This window comes from Lissotriton vulgaris, chromosome 2_1 (genome assembly GCF_964263255.1).
Source record: "Lissotriton vulgaris chromosome 2_1, aLisVul1.2, whole genome shotgun sequence".
NCBI lineage: Eukaryota > Metazoa > Chordata > Amphibia > Caudata > Salamandridae > Lissotriton > Lissotriton vulgaris.
This window is the reverse complement of record NC_141687.1, coordinates 1,481,698,027-1,481,722,584: the sequence shown is the minus strand read 5'-3', so window position 1 is coordinate 1,481,722,584 and position 24,558 is coordinate 1,481,698,027. Positions and strand designations below refer to the sequence as shown.

At 40.0% G+C, this 24,558-nt stretch overlaps 1 protein-coding gene across 1 annotated transcript in view; it reads right to left on the bottom strand.

Annotated features, from left to right (window-relative positions):
• The window catches only part of CCDC93 (CCC complex scaffolding subunit CCDC93), a 994,005-nt gene that overhangs the window by 640,074 nt on the left and 329,373 nt on the right, over positions 1 to 24,558 (bottom strand). Inside the window, exon 12 of the mRNA XM_086957357.1 lies at positions 11,536 to 11,652. Coding sequence (XP_086813483.1) covers positions 11,536 to 11,652 — 117 coding nt within the window. The remainder of the gene's footprint in view (positions 1 to 11,535; positions 11,653 to 24,558) is intronic.

The following is a 24,558-nucleotide window of genomic DNA, read 5'->3' as shown; positions in this document are numbered from 1 at the left end:
TTTCTTGTTTTGTTTCAAGTCTGGGATACAGTGGGGGAGTCCTTCCAATACACTACTTAATCGAAAAACTTGATGAATCAAACCTCATACATTATATTGATTAGAAGCCATTCAGTATAAATGATGCTTTAAGTTCCACGAGCATTTTTGGTCACATATTTTCAAAACTGTTTATCCACTTTAATATGGTGCAGCGAGATGCAATTCATTCCCAAGCAGCCCCTAAGGAGGAGAACTTTTAACACTTATCAGAAAATAAAATCTGCTTTGGGTCAGGCTGAAAAGGCGCACTGGAGCAGTACATCTAAAGGCATCCTTTCACAATTCATACCACAACTGCACAGGCATTCTACTATCGAAAATCTTGTTACTTTGCCCGGTACTGTATGTAACATAGTTGAATCAAGTACCATCGGCCTCATAAGGGCAGGAACTTGACATAGTTGTTCATTCCTTAAAGTGCTGTCCTGCACATAATCTCAGTATGGCATCAATATGTTTAGAAATTCATGTGATATGGGTCTTGTCTGCAAATCCACAAATAATCTGTAGCGCCACAATTGTGCAACAAGACCTATTGTAGCAGGGGATTCTTTCATCATAGTTTATTTATCCATTATGTAAATCCATACTCAACACACCTATAACTTAGCACAGCTTTCAAAGCCCTTAATAACCCAATATAAATGTTCAGCTTGTCTTGAGAGCTGTAAGATTCCATCAGAGCCCCCTTAAATCAACAAGTTGGTTTTAAACTCAGTCTGAAAGGCAAAATCTTTTAAAGAGCTTAAATTGCTGAGCACTCCTTGGGGAGGCTTGTCGAGAGAGAATTAACAAGACAGTACAAAAAGCAGATTCTGAGAAATAAAAAGGATTTCCTTCTTGAACTAGGGTTTCATTCATTGGTGCATCACTCATTGGGTCTAGACTGAGCTCCTTTAATTAATGTCTTTACCTATAATAATAGATGATGGTTAATTTACTGGTCATCGTGGTTCAGAGAAATTTGGCGCTAAAGGGGATGGTTGTGGGGAAGCCACTGTTGTAAAAGCTGTTTAGGATGTGTAAAAGCATTGAACCAAGTTGTTAATGAGGTCAATCACCGGAGCTATAGGCCTTCGAGGAAGTGTTGATTATTCTTTAATTCATTATCGTGAGAGGAAAAGGGGGACAGTGAAATGTGGGCCTTAAAAGGCGGGTTTACCGTACAGTGTAATGTAGATTAATGTAAACAAATGAGCTGTATTTACAAATGTCAGTAAATGCCTAAACGTATGTTCAACCTTATAGAACTTCATAGTCCTAGACTTGTAAAGCTCTGGGGGTAAAAGATGTGCCTCCAATTATACTATATACTTTGCCACCATTTTCTTGAAGTATTACCATCCATTGTTGCAAACATCACATTTCTTTTAAAAATTGAGAAATCCGTTATCTGCAACATAATCTGTAGTGGTTCCCCGAGGTGTCCATATATGCATTATGATTTTAACTAAAGCAATCAATTCATTACAGTTGAAAAAGGTAATGCCACAATATAACTTTTATTACCTCTCAGACATTCTCGAGTCACATGGTGAGAATACATTCGTACCCTTTCTAAATGTAGAGACCCAGTCATCATACTCCAAATACGTCCACATACTGATACATATGTGATTACTCTGCCAACATTGTTTTTACATAGACTCTGAACCACTCTCATATAAATTCAATTAATATTAGTGAGCCCTAGGGAATTTGTCCTACAATCATTTCACACAGTCATTTGTAGGTCGAAGCCATCTGGTTTGCGAACAACTTCTTGGGGACATTCTGAAAGCCATCTTGGGAATGCACGCTTTGTGTTTGCACTTTACATTTGCTTGCTTCCTATTTGCTGGCATTATTTGTTTTAACCTGTCCAGCTTGAATATGTTCCTACTGTGGAGCATAACCTATTAACTGTATTCTTTCACGAGTGCACGCTTTCTGTAAAAAGACATTTACATCTTTTTCTCAACTGGTCACATTTGCTGTGCATTCAAAGACAGAGGTTAAATGTATGGCTCTGCCTTCCATGGGAGCTTGGCGTTTACTTTTTATTATTTTTAACTGTTCCGGTATTCAACCATTGCACTCACACACCTCTATCCACAAATACGCGCCCTCCACCCCACTCTGTAACCCACCCTATTGCCTATGCCAATAATAGCTCGCACGCAGGTGAGACCTATTGGCATGGCCAGTGCTTGCTTTTTTTCTTGATATCTCTTTGAAATATCCTGGGAAAAAATAAAGACTAATTGATGTTATCAAATGTACATTTTATAAGATCTTTACTCAATCTTCCAGCAAGTAACCTCATAGCCCCAGTCTTCCTAGATTTGGCTCAAAGGAAGATTGCTCATAAAATAGAGTGTAAACTTTGAATGTTTTGGCATGGGGTAAGGTCTACAGAGGCACTTGCCTCCTACTGTGTGGGCCTCATTGATCTCATTCAGTCTCCCTTTTTATGTAAAATTCCCTGGTTACAAACCCTTAGGGCGCTTCTAAGGAAATCAGGGCTAGAAATATATCGGAAGGATACAGAGAAGATGGCTCTGATTTCAGGAGTCAGCATTAAAGGCATCTAATGGGAGTTTATCCAGGTTGAATGTGTGACCAAAGCTGAGGGATCCCTTACTTTAGCATTTATAGATTTTAAACCCTAACCTCAATAAGAACCCTCTATTGATTAGATAGATCCAGCTATGGCGCAGAAATTGTTCCTCCAATTTCAATATAATACCCTCCCTACCAGGGCGTTTTGCAGTAGATGGCAATCCCAAGAATCACTTGGTGACCAGTGTCCAGCATGCAAAGGAGGACCTGAATCCCTGGCTCGTTTATGTTTTTTGTCCATATTACAAAAACTTGAGGTCCAAGTGGATTGCCCCTATGTAGGTGTATTGGTTCTAGACACCACCTAGAGGTCCTTCTAATTCTCAGTACTGACCCTAGGAAAGTTGTAGTGTTCTGCCTAGCAAAATTTCTGATGGCCCTACGGAGTTCGAAGCAAGAAGTGTATTATGTGACTTTTTGAATGTATTCGACACTGCATGATGATTTTTGCACCATTCCACCTTCCGAAGATGTATGTATTGTGTGACCTTTTATTCTGTCAAATGTTGTATTATGGTTTTTGCACCATATTATATTTCGAGAGCTTTGGTTTTAGGCATTAGGCCCCTATTGGTAATGTTGATTTATGTACTGGGTGCTGATTCGGTTTTAAAATGTTATATTGTTTGTTGTTTCAGGAACCACTGCGCACATATGGGTGACAATAGTGTTCCTGTTAAATAGGACTTTTGTCCCTGGTCTTTTTTTTTTAGGAACCAATGCTGTGTTTTACTGTCATTTATTTTAGCTCTTTTGAAATTATGACTGCTATATTTACAATAATGTAATGGTATGTACTTTATAAGATCCAAGTGATCAAAAACAAAGAAGATGATGACAAATGTCTTGAGTTCGTTTTCTCATTTAATGTGCCAATCCTACATGTAACTGACTAGGTCATATGATAACTAGAAGAGAGAGTGAGGGTTCTCTCCAATATCAAAAGGACAACATCCAATTATGTGTACATATTTCAAGCTTACATCACAAGCATGCTATTTCACAAAGAAACAAAGTTACACGGGGCAGGTAATTGGAACTGAAAGCACAGTAACTTCCATAACTAAATCATATGTGTCTAAAAAGTTGCTATAGAGACTGCCTTCATGTCATAACCAAGAGAGCCGTAAAAAGGGTTCTAATGACCAGGAGCTGAGGTTACAGGATTCCCACTGTTTTGGAAATATATTAGAGGGTTATGGGTAGATCCCCAACAGGGAAATGTTTCCTCTGATCTGTCTGTGGCCAAGTAGGCTACTCATTCATAGGTACAGCATTCAATGGGAGACCTACGGGTCTCCCGGTGGAGGGCAAGACAATTATGTTTGCACGGCAGCATAATTGTTGACAAAATGTTCAAATTGGATGCAATATCATCACAGAACCATTCTCTAGGACCATACAGCCATTTATGTGGTTTTGCCACTGATGTGTAGGAAGCCTGAATATTTGTATCTTCTTTAATACTGGCTCCAGAGAAACTTTTAACCCAACAGCATGCACAGAAGCTAGACATTGTGTTTGTAGTAGAAACTTGGGCGGATGAGACTTCAGGGCCCGACATGGTGGTAGCTATTCCGCCAGGTTTCTCCATTATCAGAAAAAAATCGCCAAGGCAAAAAAGGAGGCAGGCTAGCTATTGTCTATAGGAACCACATGAAAGCCTTCTTCAAAGAGATTGCTACCGGAGCCAGTTGCGAAGTGCTTTCATTTCAATTAGGTATTAATCATACAAATTCCTTTATCGGAATGCTGATTTATCACCCCCCTAGACCCAGGGCTAACTTTCTACAAACCCTTGGTCAGTTACTTGAACCGAAAGTCAGTTTCCAGGGCTATACCATTCTCGGGAACCTACATTTTCACCTAGATAAACTACATGATAAGGATTTGACTGCCCTTATGGACCTTCTTACCAGTGTAGGCTTGGCACTACTGATTGAAGGTCCCACTTACAGAGCTGGATATCTGCTTGACGCTGTTTTTTCTGACTTCTGAAATTCAAAGGTACCCTGCAACTACTGTGGTCAGACCATGCAGCAATTATGCTAACAGTCACACTGCCCTCCACTGTTGATAATAGGCTGTCATTTACTAAAAACCACAGGCGCTTCCAGTGGCACTGCCTGGTCAAAAATGAGTTTAATTCTCAACTTACCCTGGGCAGACCTCTCCTATCTCTAGACCCAGAGAGAGCAGGTCTAGATTATCAAAATTGGATTGGGTCAGCAGTTCTAGACACAGTTTCTCAACAAACTGAGAAAATTACCAGGACTTCACCCACCGAACCCTGGTTCTCAGAAGAGCTCAGACTTCTCAAAAGGCATTGCCGCTGGCAAGAGAGGCACTGGAGTCTTAATTACGATTCAAAGAAAAAAGAGCGCTATAGGGAATTATTAACCGAGTACCAAGCAACGATCCATAGCTCAAAAAATAAGTACTTTTCAGAAAAGATCAAAAATTCCAATAATAATTATAAAGAACTGTTTGCCACATTCCAAAAACTCAGCCAAGTGCAAGCCTACAAAGATAATACACCGGATCAAGGCTTCTGTGATACCTTGGCTTCTACCTTTTATAGTAAGGTGTGCTATATCTATGATAAATTTACGCTGGTCCCAACTCATGATGCAGGAAGTCTGGATTTCTATGATTCTAAGAAATCCAGTAGTCCTGATTTCTCAGTTTCCACCCAAAACACATGATCAGGTCATTAAACCTCTCTCTATCGCCAAATCTGTCTCACCGTTGGACCCATGTCCTCCTAAGATTATTCTCTCTGCAATTGAGCCTATAGCCGGCCATCTCAGACAGGTATTCAACCTAGGTCTTTAAACTGGCCTTTTCCCTAAAAAATGAAAAAGACCTCAATTCTTCCACTACTAAAAAAAAAAATTGCATAAAGCAGACCCAAGCAACTATCGTCCCATTGCCTGCCTGCCTGCCGCTACTGGCAAAAGATCTTAAAAAATACGTTAACCAAGAATTAAATTCTTTTATCCTTAAAAATTTAATTCTGGATCCATCTCAATATGGTTTCCGAAGTGGACAGAGACCTGAGCTCGCACTGATCATGGCATCGGAAGAAATCAGACGCTCTGTAGATACGGGAGGCATGGCTGCACTGATCCTGCTGGATCTTTCGGCAGCGTTCGATACGGTGGAACATGGCCTCCTACATCGCCTTCAAGAAACAGGCATTGCTAGTGCTGCCTTATTGTTCAATTCTTTCCTTTCGGACCGGGAAAAATTTGTGGAGATCGACAGTCTCAGCTCCTAGAGCTTCAATCTTCCGTGTGGGGTTACACAGGGGTCGTCTTTAAGCCTGACTCTTTTTAATCTTTACATAGTCATCCTGGCCAGACTTATCAAATCCTACGGATTTGCTTTGGTGTCATACGCTGACAACACCCAGATTATAGTATCCATCTCAGATGACTCTCGAAACACAGTCCATAACTTTTACGCCTGTATTGGACATGTGAGTAGATGGATGTCAGAGAACTGTCTTAAGTTGAACTCAAATAAGACAAAGGTTCTCCTTTTTGGCAGAACCGTCTCTCTCTGGTCGTCCGACTGGTGGCCTATGGAACTCAGCCCTCTCCCCCCACCAACCACCAAGGCAAAAAACAAACCTGGGTGTCATTTTTGACACCACCCTGTCCTTCTCCCACCATGTGAATGCAATTACCTCAGCTGCCTGATATTCTCTGAAGATCCTGAGGAATATCTTTCCTTTTATATCACTGGACCTGCAGAAAACAGTGGTTTAGGCTCGAGTTCTATCAAGGCTGGCCTATTGTAACAGCCTTTTGATTGGAATTAACAAAGCCCTTCTGGTTAAACTGCAGGTTATACAGAACTTGGCCGCCCATCTGCTTTTTAGATTGCCAATATACTCTTCTGCAAAGGTGGCCCTTAATACCCTACATTGGCTCCCAGTAGTACTAGCATTGGCATTGCCAACAGGTCTAGTCTTTGGGACCATATAAGTATTTAGCCATGCAACAGTGGATGTTGTTGCACCAAAGATATTGTGCTGGATAACTAAACACGTATAAGGTCCCAAAGGCGAGACCTATTGGCTATGCTCGTTTGTTTTGAGAATCTAGTCACCCTACCTCTAGCTAAAGTACCTCCAGTGGCTTGACCCTTTAGCTTTGGGAAAGGGCATTTAACCATCAATAAACTTTCAAGGGTTGACTACAGTACTATAGCAATTGTTTACTCAATCCTAGTCGGTTAGTTGATCTATGGTGAGCCAAAAGCATGAGTCAACCATGACTAACCTATGATGCCTACATGTTTGCCAACGATTCTAAAACCACTGAGAGATCTCACCAGCTCCACTACACTTCTTTACACCATTTTGTCTCTAACTGCATGCCCTGTCTCTTTGTCCAATTGCTCCATGTTTGACATTGATTAAATCACATCCGGGTGGCAAAGGCTCGCGCACTTCCATTTTGAGGCCACGTGGAGACGTGCACTCGAGGACATACCACGTCCCCGGAGTTTGAAATCTTCAAAAGGGGCGCATCCTACAGTGAAAGAGAAGAACTGTTCACAGGAATGTCCCCCTCAGGGAACAATAAATGCTCATCACCAGAGCGGGTCAATAGTGTTTACAGAAATGAGACAAGAGTGTCACGAATAATTAAAACACTTGAGAGTCTGCAAAGCTGTCTAATGGCGCCGGGTTCACCTCAGACTGCCGAAAGCAGCGTCAAGGACCAGCTCCAAGGCCTTTTTCCTGCATCGATTTGTACATAGATGCTTCATCTTAGCACCAATATGCATCCTTGAATTATAATCGAACCCGTTGCCTTTCAAAAGGAACATCATACCGCATTGTCTTGCAATTCAATAATGTGTAATATTCTACTCTTCATTGCAACAAAGATAGATCTTTTGAGGTATAATTTGCACTTTCCTGTTAAAAGCATGTTTCGCAGTCGAACACCTTCATGTAGTGTGTGTTCGATATGTATTTTCATATCACTTCATCCTACAATCCTTGAATTCTCTGCTGTACATTTTTTTTTTTAACTTGGCTTCTTAGCTGCGTGTTACTATATGATGCCCTTTAATGGCACTCCATTGCACATCATAAATTATAGCTCGAGCGACAGTCAAAAAAAGATGGGTGTGTCGTCATGTTTTACCAGGCGTCGTCCTAGGATAACATCGGATGTCTTCTGAAGCAAACTTACTTTTTTGAAAAAATAAATGCTTGGGTTCCATATTAGCCTGCAGGTCAATTTAATAAATGTGAGGATGGCAAAGTTAACATGCACATACTGATTAAAAGTGAACTCACATGTTTTTCTCTGGTAGAAAGAGGTGTGTTTGTTTTTTTCGTGTGTTCATCATTGCGACTTAAAATGTATTTTTTAACGGTGAGTCGGGAAGCTTACACTTTTAACGCTTTGCCAAGCTATATTTTTTACAGTGTATAGCTGACGTTGCTGTAAAGTTTGAAAGTAGACTGTGCAAGGGTAGTGTGCTTATTTAATTTGAATGTTCGAAAAATACAGAGTTCTTTGCCCTCAGAAAGCGACAGGGTCTTTTTAGATGAACAGAAGGAGACGACGGGGTCGAGGGGTGCGTTATCCAGCCTCGTTCATTTTGCCAACCCTTCTGCCAGTACATATCGGCTTAAATGCAGGTCCAGTGTATGGAAAACAGCGAGGTTACAAAGTGAAGTGTCCCTCAACGGAAGAGGGGGAGGGCATGCACAAGCACTGACCCCAAAGTCTGAATGTGGAGTGTGCTTTTGCCCGGAGACTTTGAAATTGAGTGATGTGTTTAGGTTATTTTTTACACAGGAGCTAATCTTCTAGAGGACCTATGGGTGCGACCGGGATTCTGAAACAACTTTTAAACATGGTGCCTTCACAGTGCACACAATTTATTTTATTGGGTAATATTGTCAGGACTTCAAATTTAGCAACGGCTTGCGCGCACATTTATTTCACTGAATACAGAGAAAAAAATGCTTAATGACTGGTGTATATTTAATCTGGAAACCAATCTGTTTTGTTTTAATGTACGTCCACAAACACATCGAGTGTTCAAGAGGGTGTTCAAGTGGCGAGCTGGGTTGGCCTGAGGGGGCACAGTTTGTTCCACACTATGTCACATCCGTTGTTGTGAATGGTGCAAATGGAACACTATTTAATTGTACCCTCTGTAACTACAGCTACATTGTGAGGAGGACATGAGCCACTAATGTGTACAGAACCTCGGTTGGCCGACAGGAAAGAGCACGTGCTCTGCTTACACTTTTTGCTGCTTGTTTGCAATTGGTGAGACTGTGGGAAAATTAAAGCAATGGCTCTTTGACATAAGTGAAAGAAGTGCGGCCGCGAATGAATGTCAGGAATGCAGCTGGCATCCAGCTGCGCTGCTGCTCGCTCCCGAGCTCCCTAGGCCAGGGGAGTTAACGGTTGGCGCATAAGCGTGTGGTCTGAGTTTTGAAGCCCTTATTAGAAGCCTCGCAGAGCAGCGCATGCGCGCTGGCTCAGGCGAGACCTAAAAAAGGATCAACTTTAAAGCACTTTGCATTGCCTTTCGAGCATTGCACACCCAGGGCCCTGCATATCTGATTGACCACTTTTGCTGGTGTACACCAACCAGAACGCTGCAGTCCTCCTCACTTATGTTGGTGGAGGTTCCCAAAGCAATACTGTCTAACTGGGATGGTAATAGCTTTTTAAATATCACTACCAGATTGTGCAATCAGTTGCCACTCACACTTAAGAACTCCCCTGACCTGCTCTCTTTCAGGAAGTGTCTAAAGACCTGGCTCTCTAAGGAATAACCTTACTACATTTCTATTTGCTCTTTAATTATTCAGTACTTTTCGCCTCATGGCTGCAGGATGTTGGTCGTCAACCGCCTAGACGCCTCCTGGTATTAGTTGTGCTATATAAATATATAAATAAATAAATAGTGCTAGTCAAATTTCGTATTTCTAAGTTTTTCCCCCACAAAAGCAGGACTATATTATACCAAACGTTGTCTATCATTATTTTACTGAATGTTAAAGGGTTAGTAATATCTGATATATGTGAATTATGGAAAATGAAAACTGGGAAACCACATCAGAAGAAACCAAATCATGGAAAACTAATTTTCAGGAAAGACAATTTGAAGAAAATAAAAAAAGAAAATCAACAGAAAGATTTCAAAGGAAAGATACCTTTAAGGAAAAATATAAAATTACATTAAATATGGGTGGAGTTTAGGACTACTGCAAGGTTTTTTATTTCACGGATGGGCAATGTTTAGGGTGTTGAGGGATTTTTAGGGGTCAGGAATAATTGGCATTTGAGAATAGAAAGGGGTTTTAGGGTTCAGAGAAGAGTGGAATGTAAGGGTGGTGAGGGCTTTTTAGGGTTAAGGATGGAGTAGAGTTTAGGGTGGTGAGGAGTTTTAATTATTCAGGGATGGATAGAGTTTAGTATTGTGTGGTACTTTTAGGTTTCAGGAATGGGTGTAGTGTAGGGTGTAGAAGAGTTTTAGAGTTCATGGATTTAGGGCTGGTGAGGATTTATAAGGTTTATTTATGGGTAGCAGCTAGAATATTTAGGGTTCAGGATGGGGTGGGGTTTAGGGTGGTGAGGGATTTTAAGGATTAAGGGATGGGTGGAGTTTAACTGTAGAAAGGGGTTTTAGGGTTCAGGGATTTAGAGTGATGAGGAGTTCTTATGGGTCATGGATAGCTAGTGTTTAAGGGCGATGAAGGTTTTTAGGGTTCAGAAACTGGTGAATTTTGGGTGTGCCAAGGTGTTTTAGGGGTATGGGATGGGTGGTATTTAGGCGTAGAAAGAGGTTTTTATGGTCAGGAATGGCTGGAGGTAGGGGCAGTGAGCGAGTGTAGTTTAAGTGTGGTCAAGGATTTTAAGGATTTAGGGATGGGTGGGGGTAAGTTCTAGAAAGGGGTTTTTAGGATCAGGAATGGGTGAAGTTAGGGTAAGTGAGTGAGGTTTAGATGTGGCGAGGCGTTTTAGGGGGAAGGGATTGATGGTGTTTCAGGGTTGTGAAATGTCAGCAATGGATGTTGTTTAAGGGTGGTGGTGGGTCACCCAACTAAAAGCATCTGAAGTAATTGTTTGACAATGTAAAAGATATAAATATGAAATAATGTCCCCTGAAGTAAACCACTGAAATAAATATCTCTGATAAAACTGTTTATCGAACTAAGACCGGCAAACATTATATTTACATTTAACAAATAAGCATTAAAAAGCCAATTGCAACCAAAACGACATTCTATGACTTGGTTTCTAAGAAAAAGTAAATGCCATTCAGTCTGAAAATTTTCACTGAACAGTTTAGATGAAATGGTTTCTCAGCAACGGTATTCCCGGAAATCGTTTTTCTATGAAATCACATACAACCGTAATATCTGTTGACAAAATGGAGTCTAGGCTACAATATGCTCACAAAAGCTTTAAGGTACTTCCCATTATCTAATTGAGAGCAATCCACCTTCATTCAGTAACTCTTGGTTTAGGATCACTATTTCAAAAGGCCTTCTAGAACATATAAACGTGTCATTTAGAACCAAAAAAAATGCAATAGCAGACCTATTTATTGTGGACATCCAGAGCCTTAAGGGAATGTTTGATTTTCTAAATTAGAGATTAAGCCATGTTTCCTACCGGTTAAAAAATAACAGAAAATGAAAACTAATACAAGAGATGAAATTTTACAAACACCCTCAAATAAATTTGACTAGTGAACGTTTCTGTGACTCTCATATGGCTATCATTCTAGTACAAAAAATTAGATCAAATAACGATTTTTGCTAAAAAAAAAGGTCTACCTTAATTCTTTTGTAAGAAAAAACACAAGTAGCAACTTAATAGTGGGATATAACAATACCTCGTCCAGCAGTTTTGTCTTTTGCACGATCTGCTTGTTGAGAGACGCTACTTTTCGGCGATGCTGTTGTGTTGCTCCTAACTTTTCAGGGCGTTCTTCTACAGAAAGTTCGGATTGCTTTAAAAGAAAAAATGAATGTTGTAAAAATGTACTGGCTTTTGTTAAAACAGGAAATTGCTTGAAAAATGAGTATAAGAAACAACATTCATGGATGGATTAAAATACATTGAACTGGAACTGTAGAGACAACGTGTGCATTAAGGAGAATCACTACAATGGGAGCACCTGAATGTGTTTCTACGTGGCGGCCGCTGAGGTACTACGGCCAACCCCGTGGGGTTGGCCGCACGGGAGATCGTGCACACGGCCTGACCGCAGTCAAACTGGCTGTGCACAGCTTGTGCAGTGTGCAGAGGGAGGCTGGGTGGAGGGCAAATATAGGCTCTCTTTGCTTGAATTCAATTATATTTGAACCCACAAAACCATTCTGAATGTGATCCATACTACCCCAACGTCCACTGCACTCCCTTTCTTAAAATGAAAGTATAAGCAATGCAGTCCCCCATTGCTTAAGTCTAAAGTTAACTTGCCTTTGAGAAGAAAGAGCTTCTCCCCCGCCCCCTCCCATAGCGCTCACCCATCCCTATCTCCCAATTAATGGGCGCATAATCAGAAATTACTGTGTCCTAAAACAATGGTGTATATTGTGCCTTGTGAATGAAATATGCCTATGAGAGAATACAGCCTAGGGCCACAAGAGAAGAAATGGCAGTGGGGAAATTTCCTTCTATATGGCTTGGAACTCTTAGGTAGCACCTTGGCATCATTCCACGTGTGTTGCCTACCCAGGGATCTATGTTGGCTTTCCGTACCAGGTTTCAAATAGATTCATGAAAAAAGTAACCAACAGTGTTTGGTGTATGAGGAAAGAACTGTTGTAGGACTCTACCGAAATCAGCATTAAAAAGAGCGGATCTCCTCATTTCTCCATCAGGCTTCACATCTATTAAGGCACACAGGACAACTTAATGTACACCTATGATTGTTCTGCACATTTTAGATTTGTTTTAGGAGAATAAAGAAGAAATCTGTAGTGCTTATGTTGAAAGAGTAGAGTGCCCAAATGTGTTGCCTAAAGGTCTATCACACAAGGTTGATCTCCAACTATGCTCCACCAAACGTTATCTCGTGAGTCCAGGCTGACGTTAGGATAAGAACTGAAGCAGACATTTCATCTACTGGTATGTCTTTCTTTCAACAACTTTCTATTGAGCCTGTGTTTGCATTCACCCCATGTCCTGGAGACAGGAGTTAACTCTACAGTGTGATGGCTCTACTCCAGCTTTGAAACTAAAACCCCAATGATAATAAACATAGATAAATGACAACCAAATTAAAGACAGAATCCTGGTACTGCCGCGATCAAATGTAGGGAAGGATGCATTCTCAGGCATGGCAGGTAAGCTTTCAGTGTGTACCTTCGAGCTACCATACTCGCCCTCACCCTACTCAAAGTTGGCTGCTACATTGCCGACCATTTCTTCACTACCTGACAAAATGCAGGGTATTCAGATCAGAGCTTTAAAAATAATGTCCAAAACCCTAGTCGTTAGTATTTTGATTCTGTAAACATCTCCATCCTGAATCTTTGGGAGAATTTAGACCTGTGTTTGTGCACCGCTATCTGTATTACACATACCTGACGATTGTCCCTCACTGCTGTTCTTCCTCTTCTTTCTACCTGTTCATCTGCTTGAAATATGTCCAGCACTCACTTACCATATGCAGGTGTTATGATTGTGTGGAGTTTGAGCCAAATTAAAAGTGCAGTGCAAATGTGAAGAGTCTTTTTTTATCAAATCTAACATTCAGGAGCTCTGTCTCGACAAAGAGCATCTTTCTTCATTTGGCCAAAGTGTTTTGCATTATATCTTTACACACCTGTACATCATGATCCCTGAAACCTACCGGGTCCCTTAACTACCGCTTCTCTGCTTATATGATCTTTGCAATGAAACGAAACCATTTCACTAGCAGGTCTTCCGGATGTTTATTTATCCACCTTCTGAACTCTCATAATCTCACTAAGGAAATGATCATCCTTGAAAACGGTACAGAAGAGACAAACAACACAGGGTTTGCCTCTCTCATTCACTTTACCAGGCATACATTGAACCCATATAAAATGACCTTCCAGATCCTCACGCTTGTCACATGGCATCTGAAGCAGAGACGTCAATATCAGCAACTCCCTCCTAGTATTTTCCACTTCACCCTCTAGGTCTGTGATACAGTCTTCGTTGGCGCTGATAAAGGTGTATAATTATTGGAACTCGCTGGTCACCATTTAGAAAGAACTTACCAATTTGTCCTTCATGCAATTGAGTTTTTCTGTAAACCTATTTGTGATCCGGTCCTGAAGATCAATGAGAAAGGTGATCAGGTCTTCGGTGGTGAGGGCTTGCAGTACCAGCCACTTCACCAAAATGTATCTGTCGCTAACGTGGTTTGTGCTTTTCTCACTAACGGGTTTGCCACCAACATTTCCTTTTAGGTAAAGCCTGCATGCGCTCAATCTTGCGTGATGCTACTAATTACAATAAAGGGCTTGGAGCCTGCTTAATATTAGCTGGCTTCAGTGTCACTCTTCTTTGCTGCCGCAAAATTGGACAGCGCAGGTCAACCATAATTTCTGTTCCTTTCTTTGGAGCATTGACCAAAGCACAGATTTATAGACTGAACTTAATTAGTACCGGTCCGATGCTCGTGATGTGACTGAAGTACTATTTCTTCTTTCTACTCCCAATCAACACTTTTTTGTGCCATGCCCTCGTCTGGACCTCCCGCTCTGCTTTTTTAAAACATACTGCACTGCAGTATTGACTGCTCTGCAACATGGCTTAAAAAAAGTGCTATGATGTGGTCAATGGTGGCCACATCATAATGCTATTTATTTCTTGATTTCATGGCATGCTAAACAGCAGCTAGCACTGCTGCACAACATGCCTTAAAAAACATTGACAAAGCCAAAAGGTTTTGGATAGGCAAGATCTTGCGGCTTCTTCAAAGCTTGTTCGATGAGAATCAGAAGTGACCACCCAGGTAGATGCTCTATTACGCGCATAACAGTACAGAAACTAAATGTAGAGGTTAGTGGCAAGCAACGTCTCCACTCCTAATGCTTGATAATAGCAGTCACTCATACTGTGTCATAATCAAGCCAGAGGCGAAGCACAATTTACATTCTGCTTTAAAGCACTGCACACCCCTACTTTAATTTCCTGTTCAACTTATGGCGGTTTTGGTAACAGGCGCATCCTGGTCTATAGCAGATTCTTCAAACCAAGAGGGGCCTGAAGTGATCGGGGTGGGGGAGGGGGTAGTGCAGGGGCAGACTCCGGACAAAAAAAGGATTATATATGATCCTATGAAAAACATCGCTAAAATAGTGCTGTAGTTATAGTGAATGAAACAAGGTGGCAGTGAGCCACTCTGTAATGGGCCATCAGTAATGTATTTTTTCACCCATGTCCTGGCTGAGGGTAGGTGTCAAAGTGAGGGTGGGGCCTATCGGGCTCAAAATAACTCTCAAAGTCCCTCCACCATTTCTGATAAAGGATCACTCTGTGGATAATTATGCACTTTCATGGCGTCTAGGCTGCCACTAATGTGGTCAATCACGTATTTGTTGGCATTGTTAACTGAACAGAACTGCGAAGTGAGTTGTTAAACATGTTCAGAGCTGCAACCTTTGCATAAATATTATAATTCTGGAAAGCCCCAATGAATCATTTACGGGGATGGTGGGCAGCTTTAAAACTCTGAAGACCATTGAATTATTCACATGTCATCATCATTAGCAAATGTGTTTTCAGACAACTTGCCATAAAAAATATTAAAACACATACAAAGCAAAATATAAAAATGTATTTCAAAATTCAGGTTACAGACTCAAGCTAGCGTACCTTCAAGTACAAGGCATAGGGATTTATAGCTGAATGCATGCATGTAAATGTAACATCAGTAAAATACAGATCAACGTTGCATACAAATTCAAAGTAAGAATTAAATCATTTAAATTAAGCAATATTTTATTAGAACACTTTAATATGTCAGAATTTCAATTGCATTTCTAATACAAGATTACCATATATAATTGCCCATGCAAAAATGGATCTTAGTTTATGAAGTGCCTTGACACCCACACAATGCCTCCTTCCCACTGGCTATATTTAGGTGCTAAGAATGAGTACAAGCCACAGTTTAAAACAGCAGGAGTTTAACGGACTGAAGAAGGTAGATTTATCAGCACAATTACAATTGTTTTTGTTGCAATCACCAGCAAATGTGTTTAGTGGGATAATTCCAGGTTTAAAATGAACATAGAAGTAACAAAGACAACTAGGTTAAGGCAATCGACACCCCTTATCAGGAGGGACCTTAAATGTTATGTTTTACTGTAATGTAGAACTGTCCCTCTCTATCAGCTTTATTTCAACATATGTACAGTATTCGGTGCGAATATTCTCAATCAATACTTTAGAGTACACTGGTGGGTCAAGCCCCAAGTCTTTAAACCAACAGTTGTTAATTTATGATAAATGTGGCGTGAAATGTACACAGTCGTCCATTCCTCTACATCCTTTGTTTAATGTTGATTTCACAACTTCATCTTCAGCCCTACAAGCTGCGATCATATCAACACCAGCCACAGTCACATTGCTCATTGGTCATTCTTCAACTAAAATTATTCACTTATACTCTATTTTCTTTTATTCACGGTGCATCTTTGTCTTTTTTCTATCATATTAACTTAGAGGTCATTTTCTCCAATATGCTTGCCTCTGACTAGTTTTGTTGCTCTGTAATATTACTACATGTACCCCTCATTATTGTGGTTTAAATCTCTAGTAATAAAGATGTTAAAAAAATCTAAGTTAGCCATAAAAATACAAATAACTGAGTTTTATCACTTTCACTACTAATACGGTTATTCAACAAATAAATGACTTTCATATTAACAGTCTTCATCCATTAACAATATAAGTTGGCAAGATTTCGAGAAATGATGTTTCTAACCATGAAATACTTCCTATAGTTAAAATAATGATTGTACTATTTGAAGCAGATTGAACATATGTCAGTAAAATATGCAGTAACTGCACTAAATATTCCACTCCTACATTTCTCATGTGTTCTGACCTATCTGACTCATGCTCATTTAGAATTCACTTTAAATACAAAAATTATATGTGGGTTCTTTTCTGCCTATTTATAATGTATTCACCAGCAACGTGAACAAATTATGAAAGGGCATAAAAGGATCTACATCTTATTTTAGAATATGTGGTTTAGCTCATTCATTCATTTCTGAACAAATAAATATTCTTAGATGTTTATCATAAAAAGACAATTAAATTAGTATAATTTTTCAGCCATCTATATCCAGTTTCAGAAAGCATTAAAAAGAATTATCCAATTTACAACCTCTTGAAATTCATTTCATATACTACACAGTGACAATAGTAACTTTGCAGTTATGATTAGGATTCCGGTCCGCTATAGAGATATGTTTGGTTCACTTGTAACTTTGGCGACAAATCTGCACAAAACAATCAAATACTGTTAATCTCACGTCAAGTTCAGTTTAGAAGCAAACAGGGGTGGGGAAAATAAAAGAGAGTGATAAAAAAGTGGCATTTTCCCATGTTAACACCCAAAGGAAACTTTGTTCTCGCTGACATCAAAATTGGCATTAGACTATAACTTTAGTAGTGTCATTACTTGGTTTGGTGTAAATCTGTTCAGTAGTTTATGAGATTTCGGTCTTACAAAAAGATGTTGGTGAGCTTCAATAGGTTAATCTGCGGGAGACTTCTGTATATATTGTCCGCTGGTTTGCAGATTATTGAAAGATCCAGAACCTTGAATCTTTTGAGGGTCATAGATTTTACGAATGAAGCATTATTTTCTTTAGTCAAAGTATGGATCGCAGATCCTCGGAGGATTCATAAATCTGGGCTTAGTGATGACGGAAAGCAACTGAAAGTGTTGGTTGTGGTGTCCATTACAGGATGCCACTCCCCATAGCCTGTATTCTGAAAAACATGATATCAGGATAGGGTTGCATCATTTTACACATGAAGTATGTGGGTTGTCCTTGACAAGATAATACTGCCATTTAAAAAAAATACTAATAGGAAAAAAAATATGTAGATCCAAATACGAGTCTACAGATCTGTGACTTTTTGGGAAAATATCTGTGGTTGGCTCATTAAATGGCCCTTAGCCAGAACATTCACCCAGAGAAGTAAATGACAGAGACCATATGGTTATGAAAGAAAGCTGAGATTTGCCTCAACTTGCCCACTTATGATTTGCTACACAACCGTAACTCGTGCTCCTTCCATGAAAACCATAACTCGCATACCACATGCACAGGTCATGACCTCACAATGTTTAGACCAATAATTTACAAAACTTACCGAATATCACAATGTCATTAATAACCTAACAAAGAAATTACAGTTTATCAACATAGTGATCCATTCATAACATAACGTGTATTTAAAGTGCACGTTCAAGAAGGGTATATTGGTGCTGAATAACAGATGCTAATTGTTACCTCACTCAATGGTACTCATTTTATCGACCTCCAAAGGATGAAAGGCTGACGGGATTTGAACCTGCTACTATGAGGTCATACACAGGCTTCTACAGTGGACACATTAGACCACTAAGCCACCAGACTCGGCATAATGTCAGTTGTAAGGTGATATGTAATGTATACAGCAATGTCAATGGTGTCATGTGTGATGCCATCTGTCATATCATTCTTACGGTCACAGTGCATTTGGTGGGAAAGTTATGGTTTTGTGGCAAGACACGAAGTACGTGTAGCTAACCACAACTGGAAAATTTCAGTTACTTGTTATGGTCTAGCTTGACAGCTCAGCTGTTGCCAGCCAATGATGTGATACTCATAATAAGGAGAAGGGCTTTGGCTCCGCCAACATGCTAGGAGCAAGGTTTACAAGATTTTAATTGAGCATAAGTTGTAGGCTTCCTCTGAAAGAGTGCTTATTTTGCAAATATGTTGGGGGCACTGACCATATAATTCCAAAACAACTTATTTTGTATAGTCCTCGTGGAGTCCCCCCAAGAGTAATGTGTTGGGGCGTGCTCCTGCCACGAAGAAAGATGGCTGCCTAAACAAGAGGCTCTGCTCCGGGATGGAATCCACGTGGAGGCAGCCTTCTCACCAGCGACTCCAGGACTGTCAATACGGCGTTACAGAGCTCGTTCAATATTGGGGCCATGATTAATGTGACTTTTACTGGCCTGCGAGCTCTTTTTGGGCTCATTCCGAGGTGAAGAGACGTCTGAGGTGAGGTGCGTCAGTCAGGCCTAGTGACGTGCTACTAATGCCAGACCTCGCGTACTCTGTGCGCCCGTCGTCCTGACAACCTCCTGAAGACAACGGGTGATAACTTTAGCAGAAGAAGGTCTCTCCGGTTACACTCCTTGCACTGGTAGGAATTTGTTACGCACTTATAAATTCCTACATAACTCGCCTTTGACCATGACAAAAATGCAAACTTTATTCAAAATGTTTCTCCTGAAAGCATATAGGCTTCATTAACTCATTTCAGTATGTCCCAAGTCGCAGCGGTTCTCTGTAGCATTCTTTACGCTTTCTCCTCATATACAAAGACTTTTTGACTGACAGCCCTGCTACTTGTTCCATTATAATCTGTGAGGAAATACAAATAAGGGTGAATGGTCTACGTCTTACTGAGAGACAATATTTCCAGTTCATACTCTGCTTTTAAATGCTCTTTAATACTGACTCTGACTCCTATACGACTTGTCACCTCGCCTGCGCCTTTATCAAGCCAGATGCACAATGAATCCACAGCTAATGAATACATTATATTTCCTCAGATATCTTTTTATGGAATAAGAAGAGTTTTTTTTTTTCATTTTTGACACTACTTCTTTCACCAATATAAGAGCCAATTCATGCGACGTTTATGAGGAGTGGTTTATGTGACTTTTCTTGTAAAATTGCAAACAATAGCACTTACTGAGTCAGTGGCCTTCTACTCCTCGAAACATTCTCTCCTGCTTTCACCTTCTTAAACAGGGGACACCTTTTCATCTGTTCATCATATTAGTCTGAGTAGACCATTTACTGGCTTGCTCCACCTCAACGTGACAAAAAGTTTTCATACTCGACATCTTGTCAAGAAAAACAAACATTAAATACTTATAAGCTACTTTATCTCTACTGACAAGCCTGCCACATATTGTTCTTTATATCTTTAAATATTTGAACGTTTGAACGTCTCACAACAAGAAGAGAACAAGTATAATAAACAGTTACCTTTTGCTGATGTATTTAAACAGTCAAGCACTATGTCTGTGAAGGGTTCTGCCTCACCGTCATCTACTAAGTCCCACACTACTGCAACTGCAATACAAGGGGACGCTATGGATCGTCTTCTTCAAGAACTCTCAACAATTAGCTGTCATCTGACAGACATGGACATAAATATTTCTTCTCTTGCATCAGAGACTAAATCAATAAGAGCTGACATAGCGCAATTTCATACTAAAACAGCTTAATCAACGCTTAATATTAGTTGAGAATAAGCTTGATTTAGTGCAAAACAGAGATCAAGAACTATTATTTCTCTGTAGCAAATTGGTTGATTTGGAAGACCGCAGGGGGAGAGATAATATCCGTTTCTTTGGTTTTCCAGACAAAATTGAAGGTCAGAATACCACAGCTTTTTATGTGATGTCCTTCTAAAACTGGTTGGTATTCATTTTGACTTAATGCTTGAAATTCAACGGGCACACCATCTCGGTCCCCCACGCGAAGGTACTGATACTCGTCCAAGACCCATCATTGCTTGTTTTTTAAGGCACGAAAAGGTTAGACAACTGCTTACAGTGGCACATACTCAAGGCTCCTTCAGCTATCAAGGCCATGAAATTCGACTGGCAGCTGATTTTTCTTGTAAAATCAATGAACAACAATTTTTAGCTATGCGGCCTCAGCTACATACAATAGACATCAAATATGGTTAGTTTGATCCAGCTTGCTTTCGTGTCACTAAAAATGGTGATTCAAGAGACTTCTACACGCAGAACATTACAAGGCTTCTTAGGTGACATGATCCTACAGGATATGGACACGCAGCATGCCTCTATTCATCAGGCTTCTCAAAGTCCTCAACCTTCTATCCAGCTCTCAGATAACGGATGACGAAACACGGGTGAAGCTCTTCACGGTGGCAGAGAGCTAGAATCGAACGCAAGAAGATAAAACTTCAACTCTTTCAAAACTTCAACAGTTCAGAAAAAAGGTGAACACCTGGCTCTTTCCTTGCTAGCCTTCCTACTCTGTCTGTTCTTTACCCCTCGTTGGTCTCTGTCAGCGTCAGGATGCCTGTAATGGTGACGGTGCGCTTTATAAATTCTCAAAATAATAAATAAATACAGACAGTTTCTAATTTCACTCAAGAACAGCACAGGGATAAATGGTGTTCTCCCTTAAAACCTGCTTCAGATGGAGAGTAGTCCTTGACGTCATCTTTGTTTCATCATTAAAAACAATTTTAGTTTACGATTTCCATGTTTAAAACTCTCTGGAAGATGATCTCCTCGTATGCATCAGATGAGTATTGTCTACACTACTTCTTCATATGTTTCCTCATTATTATTCAAGTTCAAAGGAAATGTTTATATATTTATTTCTGTGCATCATATGATCTAAAATGTACACAACATATTTATAATTATTATAGATGTATAGTTCCTCTGTACTATTTATTGTCATGGTTCCTAAGTTCTCATAAGTGATTTTTCATCAGTTTTTATCCCCACAAAGTTTTCTTAATCTATTGACAACTCTTGAAGTTATTTAGCACCTCCTGAATGTTAGCAGTAGGGGGTTTTGAGAATTATGCCTATTAGTTATAAATCTGATTGTAATCAAATTTTTCTGCATAGCTATTTTCAGCATTTTTCATCTAGGATAAATGTTAATTGCATTAACTATTTATGTATTCATTATTGATGCTTTTTATTGAATTGTATTTCCTTATCTGCTTATCTTTTCCTGCTTATTTTATTGGAAGATTCCTCACCATCCTAAGTGTATCTACTTTACTCAAAATGTTTCTATAAATATATTTATTAAATTATATTTAAAGTTGTGAATATAATATATTATAAATTTGATTTTTTAAGTATGAAATGTTCTCACCTATTTATATTATTGATAAGTTTACCTCCTCAGAATGCTCTTTGGATGTCTTTCTTCTATTTCCTAGATTTGACTGTTTGAATGTTTTATAGAAAATTAATGTTCCCTCTCACAGGTAAACACTAAATATAAATGGATTCCCCAGATTCTAACGCTTCAAATGATTAGTCCTGGCCTTTGTCCTACCATTCCGGTGGGGACCCTGCCTGGAGCGGTGCTGCTCTAGTGAGCCCAGACCCGAGGTTAAAAGTATTTATATTGAAATATCTAATACACCACCATATTGTAATTTAAAAGTATATTTCTGTTTATTTTACACAATCTATTTCTTTTTCATTGGTTGAGGATTCAACAAATATTACATTGGACATTGAGAAAAACGTATTCAATAACACATTTCTTTCCCCTTCTTTTGGACTCCACTCTTCATTAACTTTTCTGACACAACACAACAAGCTGTAATACTCTCACAGTTATGGTTGCTACTCATGCCTTATGTACAATGTCATGGAATGTTCATGGTTTCCCCCATTACATAAAGAGTAAAAAATTACTCTCTTATCTTCAATCAAAAAAAGTAGATGTGGTCTTCAAGAGACACATCTTGACGAACTTGAATCACAAAAACTGTGCACGGATTGGGTGGAGAAGGATTTCCATCGCAGTATACACGAAGAGAGACCCTCGGATTCAGGGCCTACTTGAAAATGTGGTGTGGCAATTCTCATATGCAAAACACTTCCAGTTATGGTATCCAAAACTTGGGAAGATCCAGACGGTTGTTAAGTCTTTGCTAAGTTGCGTATAGGAGACACTCATATATGTGTGGGGTCCGTTTATGCTCCGACCGGTAGCAAGAAATACTTCTTCTTACATTTGAGTGGCTTGCTGTCGGAGATTGATGCTTCACAGTATCTTATAGGAGGTGACTGGAATTTGGTGAGGGATCCAATTCTAGACAAGACAGGTCCTCTCGATAAAAATATTGCTGCAGACAGAGCTCTCATGAATGATTTGATTGAGGACAATGGCCTTGTAGATCATTGGCGTCTTTCCCACCTAAATGACACCGAATACACATTTACATCCCCTACTCATGGAACTCTTTCACGGTTGGATTACTTTTTAATCTCTCAGAGTATTGTTCAATCAGTTGAGAACTCTCATATTTTGGAAGTATCGGTGTCCGATCACTCTCTGGTTTTACTACACTTACAAACAGGGATAACCAGAAAAGGTTCTAAACTTTGGAAGTTGAATATTCAAAGTCACAAAACACCTAAGGGTAAAGCACAATTACAAGATCACCTACACAGCTATCTTTCCTTAAATCAAGGTTCTGTGACCTCTGGTAGGCCCATGTGGGCTGCAGCTAAGGCTACTATTCGTGGGAAACTTATGCGAGATGCGGCTCAAGCCAATAGGAAAAATGCTGCTCGACAGCAGGAATTGGAACAGGATATTGCATCTTTCACCTGCTTATACACCAAAAAACCTACTTTGCAAAATCGAAAATCCTTAGAACTAAACAGTCTTTTCACGTTTAAGGCAGAATATGCTCTACAAAAAATGAAAGGGTGGCATTATGGACAGGGAGAAAAGGCTGTAGAGTTTTAGCAGCACAATTGAGACAAAGAGAAGCTGCCATGGCCATCCCAGCCTTAAAATCATCTGGAGGGACCATGTTGACGCGTCCTCAGGATATAGTTAATGAATTTGCTAATTACTAAATACTATAAATCTTTATATACCCCAGGAACACACATAGATCATGATAAGATGACATCTTTTCTTGCAGGTCTTGATCTGCTTCTTCTTTCTGCAGAGGACAGAGCACTCTTAAATGAAGAAATAAGAGATAACACAAGCTATAGCTAAACGTCCATATTTTAAAGCCCCAGGGGAGGATGGTTTCCCTGCGCAATTTTACCACTGGTCAGGCGACAGCATAGTAGACTGTTTGTGTGCTGCATTCAAAGAGGTTGAGAATTCATCTTCTTTAGGATGTCTTTCTAATAAAGCAGTAATAGCAGTTCTGCCTAAACCAGGGAAAGACCCTCTATTATGTAGCAGTTATCGCATTATTTTGTTCCTTAATTGTAACATCGAAATCTTGGCGAGTATTTTTACCTCTCATCTCCGTACAGTCATTCCTTCTCTAATTCACCATACCCAAGTGAGATTTATACCTGGGCGCTCTTCCAGAAATCATTGGTGTTCTTTAGCCCATACCATTCATGCTGCCAAACTCCTTCAAGATGATGCCCTAGCATTATCACTTGATGCCGAGAAGGCATTTGATTGAATGGAATGAGATTACCTCTTCAAAATCCTAGAACAATTTGGATTGGGTGACCAGTTTATAAACAAAGTACGGCTGTTATACGAGCAACCCACTGCACTAGTTAACTGTGGAGGTTTTGTTTCTGATACTTTCCCAATCTGTAGAGGAACTACATGACCAGGCAAGTCAACAACGTCTCCTCGGCGTGCTTCAACATCCTACGCATGCTACGGAAGATCTTCTGGTGGATCCCCACCGAGACCAGGAAGACCGTCACCCAGGCCCTCGTCACCAGCCGACTGGACTACGGCAACGCCCTCTACGCCGGTACCACCGCCAAGCTCCAGAAGAGACTCCAGCGGATCCAGAACGCCTCAGCCAGACTCATCCTCGACATCCCACGAACCAGCCACATCTCCGGACATCTGAGAGACCTTCACTGGCTCCCCGTCAACAAAAGAAT